This window comes from Salvelinus fontinalis, chromosome 25, assembly GCF_029448725.1.
Source record: "Salvelinus fontinalis isolate EN_2023a chromosome 25, ASM2944872v1, whole genome shotgun sequence".
Taxonomy (NCBI): Eukaryota; Metazoa; Chordata; class Actinopteri; order Salmoniformes; family Salmonidae; genus Salvelinus; species Salvelinus fontinalis.
The window spans coordinates 34814344-34831843 of record NC_074689.1 but is presented as its reverse complement, the minus strand read 5'-3'; the positions used below and the strand labels follow the sequence as shown (position 1 = coordinate 34831843).

The 17500-nt window shown below is 42.3% G+C and overlaps 1 protein-coding gene across 1 annotated transcript in view; it reads left to right on the top strand.

The window, feature by feature from the left end:
• LOC129823350 (neurobeachin-like) overlaps positions 1–17500 on the top strand; it is a 402752-nt gene that overhangs the window by 169829 nt on the left and 215423 nt on the right. The window contains exons 13-14 of the mRNA XM_055882274.1: positions 10847–10955; positions 11454–11606. Coding sequence (XP_055738249.1) covers positions 10847–10955; positions 11454–11606 — 262 coding nt within the window. The remainder of the gene's footprint in view (positions 1–10846; positions 10956–11453; positions 11607–17500) is intronic.

The window sequence follows — 17500 nt, the reverse complement described above, 5'->3', positions numbered from 1 at the left end:
ATCAGAGAGGAGTTAGTTAATATGACTCCATTCTACTATCAGAGAGGAGTTAGTTAATGACTCCATTCTACTATCAGAGAGGAGTTAGTTAATATGACTCCATTCTACTATCAGAGAGGAGTTAGTTAATGACTCCATTCTACTACCAGAGAGGAGTTAGTTAATGACTCCATTCTACTATCAGAGAGGAGTTAGTTAATGACTCCATTCTACTATCAGAGAGGAGTTAGTTAATATGACTCCATTCTACTATCAGAGAGGAGTTAGTTAATATGACTCCATTCTACTATCAGAGAGGAGTTAGTTAATATGACTCCATTCTACTATCAGAGAGGAGTTAGTTACTATGACTCCATTCTACTATCAGAGAGGAGTTAGTTAATGACTCCATTCTACTATCAGAGAGGAGTTGGTTACTATGACTCCATTCTACTATCAGAGAGGAGTTAGTTAATATGACTCCATTCTACTATCAGAGAAGAGTTAGTTAATGACTCCATTCTACTATCAGAGAGGAGTTAGTTACTATGACTCCATTGTACTATCAGAGAGGAGTTAGTTAATATGACTCCATTCTACTATCAGAGAGGAGTTAGTTAATGACTCCATTCAACTATCAGAGAGGAGTTAGTTAATATGACTCCATTCTACTATCAGAGAGGAGTTAGTTACTATGACTCCATTCTACTATCAGAGAGGAGTTAGTTAATATGACTCCATTCTACTATCAGAGAGGAGTTAGTTAATATGACTCCATTCTACTATCAGAGAGGAGTTAGTTACTATGACTCCATTCTACTATCAGAGAGGAGTTAGTTACTATGACTCCATTCTACTATCAGAGAGGAGTTAGTTAATGACTCCATTCTACTATCAGAGAGGAGTTAGTTAATGACTCCATTCTACTATCAGAGAGGAGTTAGTTAATGACTCCATTCTACTATCAGAGAGGAGTTAGTTACTATGACTCCATTCTACTATCAGAGAGGAGTTAGTTAATATGACTCCATTCTACTATCAGAGAGGAGTTAGTTAATGACTCCATTCTACTATCAGAGAGGAGTTAGTTAATTTGACTCCATTCTACTATCAGAGAGGAGTTAGTTAATATGACTCCATTCTTCTATCAGAGAGGAGTTAGTTAATATGACTCCATTCTACTATCAGAGAGGAGTTAGTTAATGACTCCATTCTACTATCAGAGAGGAGTTAGTTAATTTGACTCCATTCTACTATCAGAGAGGAGTTAGTTAATATGACTCCATTCTACTATCAGAGAGGAGTTAGTTAATATGACTCCATTCTACTATCAGAGAGGAGTTAGTTAATTTGACTCCATTCTACTATCAGAGAGGAGTTAGTTAATGACTCCATTCTACTATCAGAGAGGAGTTAGTTAATGACTCCATTCTACTATCAGAGAGGAGTTAGTTAATGACTCCATTCTACTATCAGAGAGGAGTTAGTTACTATGACTCCATTCTACTATCAGAGAGGAGTTAGTTACTATGACTCCATTCTACTATCAGAGAGGAGTTAGTTACTATGACTACATTCTACTATCAGAGAGGAGTTAGTTACTATGACTCCATTCTACTATCAGAGAGGAGTTAGTTACTATGACTCCATTCTACTATCAGAGAGGAGTTAGTTACTATGACTCCATTCTACTATCAGAGAGGAGTTAGTTAATATGACTCCATTCTACTATCAGAGAGGAGTTAGTTACTATGACTCCATTCTACTATCAGAGAGGAGTTAGTTACTATGACTCCATTCTACTATCAGAGAGGAGTTAGTTAATATGACTCCATTCTACTACCAGAGAGGAGTTAGTTACTATGACTCCATTCTACTATCAGAGAGGAGTTAGTTACTATGACTCCATTCTACTATCAGAGAGGAGTTAGTTACTATGACTCCATTCTACTATCAGAGAGGAGTTAGTTAATGACTCCATTCTACTACCAGAGAGGAGTTAGTTAATATGACTCCATTCTACTATCAGAGAGGAGTTAGTAAATGACTCCATTCTACTATCAGAGAGGAGTTAGTTACTATGACTCCATTCTACTATCAGAGAGGAGTTAGTTAATGACTCCATTCTACTACCAGAGAGGAGTTAGTTAATATGACTCCATTCTACTATCAGAGAGGAGTTAGTTAATGACTCCATTCTACTACCAGAGAGGAGTTAGTTAATATGACTCCATTCTACTATCAGAGAGGAGTTAGTTAATGACTCCATTCTACTACCAGAGAGGAGTTAGTTACTATGACTCCATTCTACTATCAGAGAGGAGTTAGTTAATATGACTCCATTCTACTATCAGAGAGGAGTTAGTTAATATGACTCCATTCTACTATCAGAGAGGAGTTAGTTAATATGACTCCATTCTACTATCAGAGAGGAGTTAGTTAATGACTCCATTCTACTATCAGAGAGGAGTTAGTTACTATGACTCCATTCTACTATCAGAGAGGAGTTAGTTAATAACTCCATTCTACTATCAGAGAGGAGTTAGTTAATGACTCCATTCTACTATCAGAGAGGAGTTAGTTAATATGACTCCATTCTACTATCAGAGAGGAGTTAGTTAATGACTCCATTCTACTATCAGAGAGGAGTTAGTTAATAACTCCATTCTACTATCAGAGAGGAGTTAGTTAATGACTCCATTCTACTATCAGAGAGGAGTTAGTTAATATGACTCCATTCTACTATCAGAGAGGAGTTAGTTAATGACTCCATTCTACTATCAGAGAGGAGTTAGTTAATATGACTCCATTCTACTATCAGAGAGGAGTTAGTTAATGACTCCATTCTACTACCAGAGAGGAGTTAGTTACTATGACTCCATTCTACTATCAGAGAGGAGTTAGTTAATATGACTCCATTCTACTATCAGAGAGGAGTTAGTTAATATGACTCCATTCTACTATCAGAGAGGAGTTAGTTAATATGACTCCATTCTACTATCAGAGAGGAGTTAGTTAATGACTCCATTCTACTATCAGAGAGGAGTTAGTTACTATGACTCCATTCTACTATCAGAGAGGAGTTAGTTAATAACTCCATTCTACTATCAGAGAGGAGTTAGTTAATGACTCCATTCTACTATCAGAGAGGAGTTAGTTAATATGACTCCATTCTACTATCAGAGAGGAGTTAGTTAATGACTCCATTCTACTATCAGAGAGGAGTTAGTTAATAACTCCATTCTACTATCAGAGAGGAGTTAGTTAATGACTCCATTCTACTATCAGAGAGGAGTTAGTTAATATGACTCCATTCTACTATCAGAGAGGAGTTAGTTAATGACTCCATTCTACTATCAGAGAGGAGTTAGTTAATATGACTCCATTCTACTATCAGAGAGGAGTTAGTTAATATGACTCCATTCTACTATCAGAGAGGAGTTAGTTAATGACTCCATTCTATTATCAGAGAGGAGTTAGTTACTATGATTCCATTCTACTATTAGAGAGGAGTTAGTTAATGACTCCATTCTACTATCAGAGAGGAGTTAGTTAATATGACTCCATTCTACTATCAGAGAGGAGTTAGTTACTATGACTCCATTCTACTATCAGAGAGGAGTTAGTTACTATGACTCCATTCTACTATCAGAGAGGAGTTAGTTAATATGACTCCATTCTACTATCAGAGAGGAGTTAGTTAATGACTCCATTCTACTATCAGAGAGGAGTTAGTTACTATGACTCCATTCTACTATCAGAGAGGAGTTAGTTACTATGACTCCATTCTACTATCAGAGAGGAGTTAGTTAATGACTCCATTCTACTATCAGAGAGGAGTTAGTTACTATGACTCCATTCTACTACCAGAGAGGAGTTAGTTAATATGACTCCATTCTACTATCAGAGAGGAGTTAGTTACTATGACTCCATTCTACTATCAGAGAGGAGTTAGTTAATATGACTCCATTCTACTACCAGAGAGGAGTTAGTTACTATGACTCCATTCTACTATCAGAGAGGAGTTAGTTACTATGACTCCATTCTACTATCAGAGAGGAGTTAGTTACTATGACTCCATTCTACTATCAGAGAGGAGTTAGTTAATGACTCCATTCTACTACCAGAGAGGAGTTAGTTAATATGACTCCATTCTACTATCAGAGAGGAGTTAGTAAATGACTCCATTCTACTATCAGAGAGGAGTTAGTTACTATGACTCCATTCTACTATCAGAGAGGAGTTAGTTAATGACTCCATTCTACTACCAGAGAGGAGTTAGTTAATATGACTCCATTCTACTATCAGAGAGGAGTTAGTTAATGACTCCATTCTACTACCAGAGAGGAGTTAGTTAATATGACTCCATTCTACTATCAGAGAGGAGTTAGTTAATGACTCCATTCTACTACCAGAGAGGAGTTAGTTACTATGACTCCATTCTACTATCAGAGAGGAGTTAGTTAATATGACTCCATTCTACTATCAGAGAGGAGTTAGTTAATATGACTCCATTCTACTATCAGAGAGGAGTTAGTTAATATGACTCCATTCTACTATCAGAGAGGAGTTAGTTAATGACTCCATTCTACTATCAGAGAGGAGTTAGTTACTATGACTCCATTCTACTATCAGAGAGGAGTTAGTTAATAACTCCATTCTACTATCAGAGAGGAGTTAGTTAATGACTCCATTCTACTATCAGAGAGGAGTTAGTTAATATGACTCCATTCTACTATCAGAGAGGAGTTAGTTAATGACTCCATTCTACTATCAGAGAGGAGTTAGTTAATAACTCCATTCTACTATCAGAGAGGAGTTAGTTAATGACTCCATTCTACTATCAGAGAGGAGTTAGTTAATATGACTCCATTCTACTATCAGAGAGGAGTTAGTTAATGACTCCATTCTACTATCAGAGAGGAGTTAGTTAATATGACTCCATTCTACTATCAGAGAGGAGTTAGTTAATGACTCCATTCTACTACCAGAGAGGAGTTAGTTACTATGACTCCATTCTACTATCAGAGAGGAGTTAGTTAATATGACTCCATTCTACTATCAGAGAGGAGTTAGTTAATATGACTCCATTCTACTATCAGAGAGGAGTTAGTTAATATGACTCCATTCTACTATCAGAGAGGAGTTAGTTAATGACTCCATTCTACTATCAGAGAGGAGTTAGTTACTATGACTCCATTCTACTATCAGAGAGGAGTTAGTTAATAACTCCATTCTACTATCAGAGAGGAGTTAGTTAATGACTCCATTCTACTATCAGAGAGGAGTTAGTTAATATGACTCCATTCTACTATCAGAGAGGAGTTAGTTAATGACTCCATTCTACTATCAGAGAGGAGTTAGTTAATAACTCCATTCTACTATCAGAGAGGAGTTAGTTAATGACTCCATTCTACTATCAGAGAGGAGTTAGTTAATATGACTCCATTCTACTATCAGAGAGGAGTTAGTTAATGACTCCATTCTACTATCAGAGAGGAGTTAGTTAATATGACTCCATTCTACTATCAGAGAGGAGTTAGTTAATATGACTCCATTCTACTATCAGAGAGGAGTTAGTTAATGACTCCATTCTATTATCAGAGAGGAGTTAGTTACTATGATTCCATTCTACTATTAGAGAGGAGTTAGTTAATGACTCCATTCTACTATCAGAGAGGAGTTAGTTAATATGACTCCATTCTACTATCAGAGAGGAGTTAGTTACTATGACTCCATTCTACTATCAGAGAGGAGTTAGTTACTATGACTCCATTCTACTATCAGAGAGGAGTTAGTTAATATGACTCCATTCTACTATCAGAGAGGAGTTAGTTAATGACTCCATTCTACTATCAGAGAGGAGTTAGTTACTATGACTCCATTCTACTATCAGAGAGGAGTTAGTTACTATGACTCCATTCTACTATCAGAGAGGAGTTAGTTAATGACTCCATTCTACTATCAGAGAGGAGTTAGTTACTATGACTCCATTCTACTACCAGAGAGGAGTTAGTTAATATGACTCCATTCTACTATCAGAGAGGAGTTAGTTAATATGACTCCATTCTACTATCAGAGAGGAGTTAGTTAATTTGACTCCATTCTACTATCAGAGAGGAGTTAGTTAATATGACTCCATTCTACTATCAGAGAGGAGTTAGTTAATATGACTCCATTCTACTATTAGAGAGTAGTTAGTTACTATGACTCCATTCTACTATCAGAGATGAGTTAGTTACTATGATTCCATTCTACTATTAGAGAGGAGTTAGTTAATATGACTCCATTCTACTATCAGAGAGGAGTTAGTTAATGACTCCATTCTACTATCAGAGAGGAGTTAGTTAATGACTCCATTCTACTATCAGAGAGGAGTTAGTTAATGACTCCATTCTACTATCAGAGAGGAGTTAGTTAATGACTCCATTCTACTATCAGAGAGGAGTTAGTTAATGACTCCATTCTACTATCAGAGAGGAGTTAGTTAATAGGACTCCATTCTACTATCAGAGAGGAGTTAGTTAATGACTCCATTCTACTATCAGAGAGGAGTTAGTTAATAGGACTCCATTCTACTATCAGAGAGGAGTTAGTTAATGACTCCATTCTACTATCAGAGAGGAGTTAGTTAATATGACTCCATTCTACTATCAGAGAGGAGTTAGTTAATTTGACTCCATTCTACTATCAGAGAGGAGTTAGTTAATATGACTCCATTCTACTATCAGAGAGGAGTTAGTTAATATGACTCCATTCTACTATCAGAGAGGAGTTAGTTACTATGACTCCATTCTACTATCAGAGAGGAGTTAGTTAATGACTCCATTCTACTATCAGAGAGGAGTTAGTTACTATGACTCCATTCTACTACCAGAGAGGAGTTAGTTAATATGACTCCATTCTACTATCAGAGAGGAGTTAGTTAATATGACTCCATTCTACTATCAGAGAGGAGTTAGTTAATTTGACTCCATTCTACTATCAGAGAGGAGTTAGTTAATATGACTCCATTCTACTATCAGAGAGGAGTTAGTTAATATGACTCCATTCTACTATTAGAGAGGAGTTAGTTACTATGACTCCATTCTACTATCAGAGATGAGTTAGTTACTATGATTCCATTCTACTATTAGAGAGGAGTTAGTTAATATGACTCCATTCTACTATCAGAGAGGAGTTAGTTAATGACTCCATTCTACTATCAGAGAGGAGTTAGTTACTATGACTCCATTCTACTACCAGAGAGGAGTTAGTTACTATGACTCCATTCTACTATCAGAGAGGAGTTAGTTAATGACTCCATTCTACTATCAGAGAGGAGTTAGTTAATATGACTCCATTCTACTATCAGAGAGGAGTTAGTTACTATGACTCCATTCTACTATCAGAGAGGAGTTAGTTACTATGACTCCATTCTACTATCAGAGAGGAGTTAGTTAATGACTCCATTCTACTATCAGAGAGGAGTTAGTTACTATGACTCCATTCTACTATCAGAGAGGAGTTAGTTACTATGACTCCATTCTACTATCAGAGAGGAGTTAGTTACTATGACTCCATTCTACTATCAGAGAGGAGTTAGTTAATATGACTCCATTCTACTATCAGAGAGGAGTTAGTTAATGACTCCATTCTACTATCAGAGAGGAGTTAGTTACTATGACTCCATTCTACTATCAGAGAGGAGTTAGTTAATGACTCCATTCTACTATCAGAGAGGAGTTAGTTACTATGACTCCATTCTACTATCAGAGAGGAGTTAGTTACTATGACTCCATTCTACTATCAGAGAGGAGTTAGTTAATATGACTCCATTCTACTATCAGAGAGTAGTTAGTTAATATGACTCCATTCTACTATCAGAGGAGTTAGTTAATGACTCCATTCTACTATCAGAGAGGAGTTAGTTAATGACTCCATTCTACTATCAGAGAGGAGTTAGTTAATGACTCCATTCTACTATCAGAGAGGAGTTAGTTAATGACTCCATTCTACTATCAGAGAGGAGTTAGTTAATGACTCCATTCTACTATCAGAGAGGAGTTAGTTAATAGGACTCCATTCTACTATCAGAGAGGAGTTAGTTAATGACTCCATTCTACTATCAGAGAGGAGTTAGTTAATAGGACTCCATTCTACTATCAGAGAGGAGTTAGTTAATGACTCCATTCTACTATCAGAGAGGAGTTAGTTAATATGACTCCATTCTACTATCAGAGAGGAGTTAGTTAATGACTCCATTCTACTATCAGAGAGGAGTTAGTTAATGACTCCATTCTACTATCAGAGAGGAGTTAGTTACTATGACTCCATTCTACTATCAGAGAGGAGTTAGTTAATGACTCCATTCTACTATCAGAGAGGAGTTAGTTAATGACTCCATTCTACTATCAGAGAGGAGTTAGTTAATATGACTCCATTCTACTATCAGAGAGGAGTTAGTTACTATGACTCCATTCTACTATCAGAGAGGAGTTAGTTAATGACTCCATTCTACTATCAGAGAGGAGTTAGTTAATGACTCCATTCTACTATCAGAGAGGAGTTAGTTAATATGACTCCATTCTACTATCAGAGAGGAGTTAGTTAATATGACTCCATTCTACTATCAGAGAGGAGTTAGTTAATATGACTCCATTCTACTATCAGAGAGGAGTTAGTTACTATGACTCCATTCTACTATCAGAGAGGAGTTAGTTAATATGACTCCATTCTACTATCAGAGAGGAGTTAGTTAATATGACTCCATTCTACTATCAGAGAGGAGTTAGTTAATATGACTCCATTCTACTATCAGAGAGGAGTTAGTTACTATGACTCCATTCTACTATCAGAGAGGAGTTAGTTAATGACTCCATTCTACTATCAGAGAGGAGTTAGTTAATGACTCCATTCTACAATCAGAGAGGAGTTAGTTAATGACTCCATTCTACTATCAGAGAGGAGTTAGTTAATGACTCCATTCTACTATCAGAGAGGAGTTAGTTAATGACTCCATTCTACTATCAGAGAGGAGTTAGTTAATATGACTCCATTCTACTATCAGAGAGGAGTTAGTTAATGACTCCATTCTACTATCAGAGAGGAGTTAGTTAATGACTCCATTCTACTATCAGAGAGGAGTTAGTTAATGACTCCATTCTACTATCAGAGAGGAGTTAGTTAATATGACTCCATTGTACTATCAGAGAGGAGTTAGTTAATGACTCCATTCTACTATCAGAGAGGAGTTAGTTAATGACTCCATTCTACTATCAGAGAGGAGTTAGTTACTATGACTCCATTCTACTATCAGAGAGGAGTTAGTTACTATGACTCCATTCTACTATCAGAGAGGAGTTAGTTAATATGACTCCATTCTACTATCAGAGAGGAGTTAGTTAATGACTCCATTCTACTATCAGAGAGGAGTTAGTTAATATGACTCCATTCTACTATCAGAGAGGAGTTAGTTAATGACTCCATTCTACTATCAGAGAGGAGTTAGTTACTATGACTCCATTCTACTATCAGAGAGGAGTTAGTTACTATGACTCCATTCTACTATCAGAGAGGAGTTAGTTACTATGACTCCATTCTACTATCAGAGAGGAGTTAGTTAATATGACTCCATTCTACTATCAGAGAGGAGTTAGTTAATGACTCCATTCTACTATCAGAGAGGAGTTAGTTACTATGACTCCATTCTACTATCAGAGAGGAGTTAGTTAATATGACTCCATTCTACTACCAGAGAGGAGTTAGTTAATATGACTCCATTCTACTACCAGAGAGGAGTTAGTTAATGACTCCATTCTACTATCAGAGAGGAGTTAGTTAATGACTCCATTCTACTATCAGAGAGGAGTTAGTTAATGACTCCATTCTACTATCAGAGAGGAGTTAGTTAATTTGACTCCATTCTCAGCCTACAGTATATCAGTGATTGATAGCAGACACTCTTACCCAGAGCGACTTACAGTAGCAATTAGGGTTAAGTGTCTTGAACAAGGGCACATAGACAGATTCTTTACCTGGTCGGCTCAGGGGTTCAAACCAGCAACCTTTCTGTTAGTGGCTCAACACTCTTAACTTCTAGGCTTTCTGCCACCCACATATTGGTGCTTTGTGATTGGTGCTTCGTGATTGGTTCTTCAGATGCACTTAATAAATATTTGCTATCATCTACATAACATACTGTATGTATTTACAGATAATGTGTGTGTGTGTGTGTGTTCTCCATGTTAAATTGTGTGTGTGTGTGTGTGTGTGTGTTCTCTATGTTAAATTGTGTGTGTGTGTGTGTGTGTTCTCCATGTTAAATTGTGTGTGTGTGTGTGTGTGTGTGTGTGTGTGTGTGTGTGTTCTCCATGTTAAATTGTGTGTGTGTGTGTGTGTGTGTGTGTGTGTGTTCTCCATGTTAAATTGTGTGTGTGTGTGTGTGTGTGTGTGTGTGTTCTCCATGTTAAATTGTGTGTGTGTGTGTGTTCTCCATGTTAAATTGTGTGTGTGTGTGTGTGTGTTCTCCATGTTAAATTGTGTGTGTGTGTGTGTGTGTGTTCTCCATGTTAAATTGTGTGTGTGTGTGTTTGTGTGTGTGTGTGTTCTCCATGTTAAATTGTGTGTGTGTGTGTGTGTGTGTGTGTGTGTGTGTTCTCCATGGTAAATTGTGTGTGTGTGTGTGTGTGTGTGTGTTCTCCATGTTAAATTGTGTGTGTGTGTGTGTGTGTGTGTGTGTGTGTGTGTTCTCCATGTTAAATTGTGTGTGTGTGTGTTTGTGTGTGTGTGTGTTCTCCATGTTAAATTGTGTGTGTGTGTGTGTGTGTGTGTGTGTTCTCCATGGTAAATTGTGTGTGTGTGTGTGTGTGTGTGTGTTGTGTTGCAGTGCCACCCTCCTGGCCTTCCTGGTGGAGCTGTTGAAGAGCTCTGTGGCCATGCAGGAGCAGATGCTGGGGGGGAAAGGATTCCTGGTGATCGGGTACCTGCTGGAGAAGGTAAATGTTCGCTCACAATACGATTGATTGACTGATTCTCTCCCTCTTCTCTCTCTCTCTCTCCAGTCGTCCAGGGTCCACATCACCAGAGCTGTGTTAGATCAGTCTTGATGAATGATTGATTGACATGTTGACTCTCTCTCTCTCTCTCCAGTCGTCCATGGTCCACATCACCAGAGTTGTGTTAGATCAGTCCGTATGAATGATTGATTGACAGGTTGACTCTCTCTCTCTCTCCAGTCGTCCAGGGTCCACATCACCAGAGTTGTGTTAGATCAGTCCGTATGAATGATTGATTGACAGGTTGACTCTCTCTCTCTCTTCAGTCGTCCAGGGTCCACATCACCAGAGCTGTGTTAGATCAGTCCGTATGAATGATTGATTGACAGGTTGACTCTCTCTCTCTCTCCAGTCGTCCAGGGTCCACATCACCAGAGTTGTGTTAGATCAGTCCGTATGAATGATTGATTGACAGGTTGACTCTCTCTCTCTCTCCAGTCGTCCAGGGTCCACATCACCAGAGCTGTGTTGGAGCAGTTCCTGTCCTTTGCTAAGTACCTGGACGGGTTAACCCACGGAGCGCCACTACTCAAACAGCTGTGTGACCACGTCCTCTTCAACGCTGCTATCTGGATACACACACCCGCCAAGGTAGGGACTGAGAGAGAGAGAGTGTGTGTGTGTGTATGTGTGTGTGTGTGTGTGTGTGTGTGTGTGTGTGTGTGTGTGTGTGTGTGTGTGTGTGTGTGTGTGTGTGTGTGTGTGTGTGTGTGTGTGCGCAGTGTGTGTGCGCAGTGTGTGTGCGCTGTGTGTGTGTGTGTGTGTGTGTGTGTGTGTGTGTGTGTGTGTGTGTTGTGTGGTGTGATGTGTGTGTGTGTGTGTGTCCTGATCTACAGTACCGTCTGGATACACACACCTTTCTCCAGAAGAGGCTGATTCTCCACAGCAACTGGAAGGGACATTTTTTGTGAGAAAGTCAAGGAATATAAAAAGTGTGTATAATTAGACGGGTAGAAGATGAGAAGAACGGGGGAGGGAGAGAGAGAGATGAGATGGAAGAGAGAGAGAGAGAGATGAGATGGAAGAGAGAGAGAGAGAGGAGATGGAAGAGAGAGAGAGAGAGAGTAGCGGGGAACGAGAGAGAGAGAGAGTAGATGGAAGAGAGAGAGAGAGAGAGAGAGAGAGGAGATGAGAGTGAGAGTGAGAGAGAGAGAGAGGAGATGGAAGAGAGAGCGAAAGATGGAATAGAGAGAGAGAGGAGATGGAAGAGAGAGCGAAAGATGGAAGAGAGTAAGAGAGGAGCGGGGAAAGAGAGAGAGTATGGATTTGACTTGAGCTAATGTCAGTTCTGAATTAGCTGTTGCACTAGTGGGTATAGTGCCAATCCAGTGTGTTCCACTACCACTATGTTAGGGACACCTCGTTAAGAGTTACCTCATTAAGGGGATCCATCTCATTAAAGCTATTTCTAATCACCCTGAATAGTAAGCTCAGAGCTGAATATGGGCAGTGTGTGTGAGGGGGCTAAGGATGTGGGAGTGGAAGAAAGTTGTGTGTGAGAGAGAGAAGAGAGCGAGCGAGAGAGACTGGGGTCAGAATGAGCGAGGATTTTTTTTTTTTTTTAAATGTCTGAACTTAGATGTTGTTTGTGCAAAAAACTCCTCAGATGAGGCTAGTTAGTGCCTGAGGTGGTAAAAAAATAAATACATTAGATATGGTAATAGAGATGGCGGACCAATAGTTATGTAGAGCAGAGCAGGACCACAACGTAGGTATTAATGAAGCAGGAGCTTGCCGACACCTGTCGCAAACAGGTTATTAGAGCGAACCTGATTACCTGATTAGAGCGAACCTGATTTCAGTCCAGTGAGAACGGTTTAGGATTTAGGATCAAATAGAAGAGGAGTGGACGCGGTTTACAGAATATCTTCCCGTGTGTCGTCAATAAACTCATCACCTAGATCCTGTTGCCATAAACGTTTTAATAGCTTGTGAATGAAGGACCGTGAAGAGAGTCAATTTAATCACAACTATAAGAAATAAAACCTTTTACAGTTAGGGATGGTGTGATTAGTGCATCGGGCCCACAGGAAGACGGGGGAATTGATTAATGCATCGGGCCCACAGGAAGACTGGGGAATTGATTAATGCATCGGGCCCACAGGAAGACTGGGGAATTGATTAATGCATCGGGCCCACAGGAAGACTGGGGAATTGATTAATGCATCGGGCCCACAGGAAGACTGGGGAATTGATTAATGCATCGGGCCCACAGGAAGACTGGGGAATTGATTAATGCATCGGGCCCACAGGATGACTGGGGAATTGATTAATGCATCGGGCCCACAGGAAGACTGGGGAATTGATTAATGCATCGGGCCCACAGGAAGACTGGGGAATTGATTAATGCATCGGGCCCACAGGAAGACTGGGGAATTGATTAATGCATCGGGCCCACAGGAAGACTGGGGAATTGATTAATGCATCGGGCCCACAGGAAGACTGGGGAATTGATTAATGCATCGGGCCCACAGGAAGACGGGGGAATTGATTAATGCATCGGGCCCACAGGAAGACTGGGGAATTGATTAATGCATCGGGCCCACAGGAAGACTGGGGAATTGATTAATGCATCGGGCCCACAGGAAGACTGGGGAATTGATTAATGCATCGGGCCCACAGGAAGACTGGGGAATTGATTAATGCATCGGGCCCACAGGAAGACGGGGGAATTGATTAATGCATCGGGCCCACAGGAAGACTGGGGAATTGATTAATGCATCGGGCCCACAGGAAGACTGGGGAATTGATTAATGCATCGGGCCCACAGGAAGACTGGGGAATTGATTAATGCATCGGGCCCACAGGAAGACTGGGGAATTGATTAATGCATCGGGCCCACAGGAAGACTGGGGAATTGATTAGTGCATCGGGCCCACAGGAAGACTGGGGAATTGATTAATGCATCGGGCCCACAGGAAGACTGGGGAATTGATTAATGCATCGGGCCCACAGGAAGACTGGGGAATTGATTAATGCATCGGGCCCACAGGAAGACTGGGGAATTGATTAGTGCATCGGGCCCACAGGAAGACTGGGGAATTGATTAATGCATCGGGCCCACAGGAAGACTGGGGAATTGATTAATGCATCGGGCCCACAGGAAGACTGGGGAATTGATTAATGCATCGGGCCCACAGGAAGACTGGGGAATTGATTAATGCATCGGGCCCACAGGAAGACTGGGGAATTGATTAATGCATCGGGCCCACAGGAAGACTGGGGAATTGATTAGTGCATCGGGCCCACAGGAAGACTGGGGAATTGATTAATGCATCGGGCCCACAGGAAGACTGGGGAATTGATTAATGCATCGGGCCCACAGGAAGACTGGGGAATTGATTAATGCATCGGGCCCACAGGAAGACTGGGGAATTGATTAGTGCATCGGGCCCACAGGAAGACTGGGGAATTGATTAATGCATCGGGCCCACAGGAAGACTGGGGAATTGATTAATGCATCGGGCCCACAGGAAGACTGGGGAATTGATTAATGCATCGGGCCCACAGGAAGACTGGGGAATTGATTAATGCATCGGGCCCACATGAAGACTGGGAGAATTGATTAATGCATCGGGCCCACAGGAAGACTGGGGAATTGATTAATGCATCGGGCCCACAGGAAGACTGGGGAATTGATTAATGCATCGGGCCCACAGGAAGACTGGGGAATTGATTAATGCATCGGGCCCACAGGAAGACTGGGGAATTGATTAATGCATCGGGCCCACAGGAAGACTGGGGAATTGATTAATGCATCGGGCCCACAGGAAGACTGGGGAATTGATTAATGCATCCGTGGGAGGGCCGACAGGAAGTGTTGAGAGGTCATGTCACGGACAAAGATGCTCACTTGTAAATATCTTAATAAGGACTTTGGAATTTAGCTGAGATGTTGGCACGATGCAAACCTTCACTTCTTCCACATGTTGTTACATTAGAGACTTATTCTAAAATGTATTAAGTAATTGTTTTCCCTCATTTTCCTTTGGCAGCGATTTCAGCCTCGTGCCTTCTAGGGTGACGCTACAAGCTTGGCACACCTGTATTTGGGGAGTTTCTCCCATTCTTCTCTGCAGATCCTCTCAAGCTCTGTCAGGTTGGATGGGGAGCGTCGCTGCACAGCTATTTTCAGGTCTCTCCAGAGATGTTCGATCGGGTTCAAGTCCGGCCTCTGGCTGGGCCTCTCAAGGACATTCAGAGACTAGTCCTGAAGCCACTCCTGCTTTGTCTTTGCAGTGTGTTTAGGGTCATTGTCCTGTTGGAAAGTGAACCTTCTCCCCAGTCTGAGGTCCTGAGCACTCACTCTGGAGCAGGTTTTCGTCAAGGATCTCTCTGTACTTTGCTCCGTTCATCTTTCCCTCGATCCTGAAGACATGAGAGGACGGTAGAGGACATGAGAGGACGGTAGAGGACATGAGAGGACGGTAGAGGACATGAGAGGACGGTAGAGGACATGAGAGGATATGAGAGGATGGTAGAGGACATGAGAGGAGGGTAGAGGACATGAGAGGAGGGTAGAGGACATGAGAGGAGGGTAGAGGACATGAGAGGAGGGTAGAGGGCATGAGAGGAGAGGAGGGTAGAGGACATGAGAGGAGAGGAGGGTAGAGGACATGAGAGGAGAGGAGGGTAGAGACCATGAGAGGAGAGGAGGGTAGAGGACATGAGAGGAGGGTAGAGGACATGAGAGGAGGGTAGAGGACATGAGAGGAGGGTAGAGGACATGAGAGGAGGGTAGAGGACATGAGAGGAGGGTAGAGGACATGAGAGGAGGGTAGAGGACATGAGAGGAGGGTAGAGGACATGAGAGGATGGTAGAGGACATGAGAGGAGAGGAGGGTAGAGGACATGAGAGGATGGTAGAGGACATGAGAGGAGAGGAGGATAGAGGACATGAGAGGAGAGGAGGGTAGAGGACATGAGAGGATATGAGAGGATGGTAGAGGACATGAGAGGATGGTAGAGGACATGAGAGGAGGGTAGAGGACATGAGAGGAGGGTAGAGGACATGAGAGGAGGGTAGAGGGCATGAGAGGAGAGGAGGGTAGAGGACATGAGAGGAGAGGAGGGTAGAGGACATGAGAGGATATGAGAGGATGGTAGAGGACATGAGAGGAGGGTAGAGGACATGAGAGGAGGGTAGAGGACATGAGAGGATGGTAGAGGACATGAGAGGAGAGGAGGGTAGAGGAGAGGAGGGTAGAGGAGAGGAGGGTAGAGGAGAGGAGGGTAGAGGAGAGGAGGGTAGAGGACAAGAGAGGAGAGGAGGGTAGAGGACAAGAGAGGAGAGGAGGGTAGAGGACATGGGAGGAGAGGAGGGTAGAGGACAAGAGAGGAGAGGAGGGTAGAGGACAAGAGAGGAGAGGAGGGTAGAGGACAAGAGAGGAGAGGAGGGTAGAGGACAAGAGAGGAGGGTAGAGGACAAGAGAGGAGGGTAGAGGTCAAGAGAGGAGGGTAGAGGTCAAGAGAGGAGAGGAGGGTAGAGGAGAGGAGGGTAGAGATCAAGAGAGGAGAGGAGGGTAGAGGACATGAGAGGAGAGGAGGGTAGAGGACATGAGAGGAGAGGAGGGTAGAGGACATGAGAGGAGAGGAGGGTAGAGGACATGAGAGGAGAGGAGGGTAGAGGACATGAGAGGAGGGTAGAGGTCAAGAGAGGAGGGTAGAGGAGAGGAGGGTAGAGGACAAGAGAGGAGAGGAGGGTAGAGGACATGAGAGGAGGGTAGAGGTCAAGAGAGGAGGGTAGAGGAGAGGAGGGTAGAGGACAAGAGAGGAGAGGAGGGTCGAGGACATGAGAGGAGAGGAGGGTAGAGGACATGGGAGGAGATGAGGGTAGAGGAAAAGAGAGGAGAGGAGGGTAGAGGACATGAGAGGAGGGTAGAGGTCAAGAGAGGAGGGTAGAGGTCAAGAGAGGAGGGTAGAGGTCAAGAGAGGAGGGTAGAGGTCAAGAGAGGAGAGGAGGGTAGAGGAGAGGAGGGTAGAGGACAAGAGAGGAGAGGAGGGTAGAGGACAAGAGAGGAGAGGAGGGTAGAGGACAAGAGAGGAGGGTAGAGGAGAGGAGGGTAGAACACAAGAGAGGAGAGGAGGGTAGAGGACAAGAGAGGATAGGAGGGTAGAGGACATGAGAGGAGATGAGGGTAGAGGACAAGAGAGAAGGGTAGAGGAGAGGAGGGTAAAAGACAAGAGAGGAGAGGAGGGTAAAAGACAAGAGAGGAGATGAGGGTAGAGGACAAGAGAGGAGACGATGGTAGAGGACAAGAGAGGAGGGTAGAGGACATGAGAGGAGAGGAGGGTAGAGGACATGAGAGGAGAGGAGGGTAGAGGAGAGGAGGGTAGAGGACAAGAGAGGAGAGGAGGGTAGAGGACAAGAGAGGAGAGGAGGGTAGAGGTTAAGAGAGGAGAGGAGGGTAGAGGAGAGGAGGGTAGAGGACATGAGAGGAGAGGAGGGTAGAGGACATGAGAGGAGAGGAGGGTAGAGGAGAGGA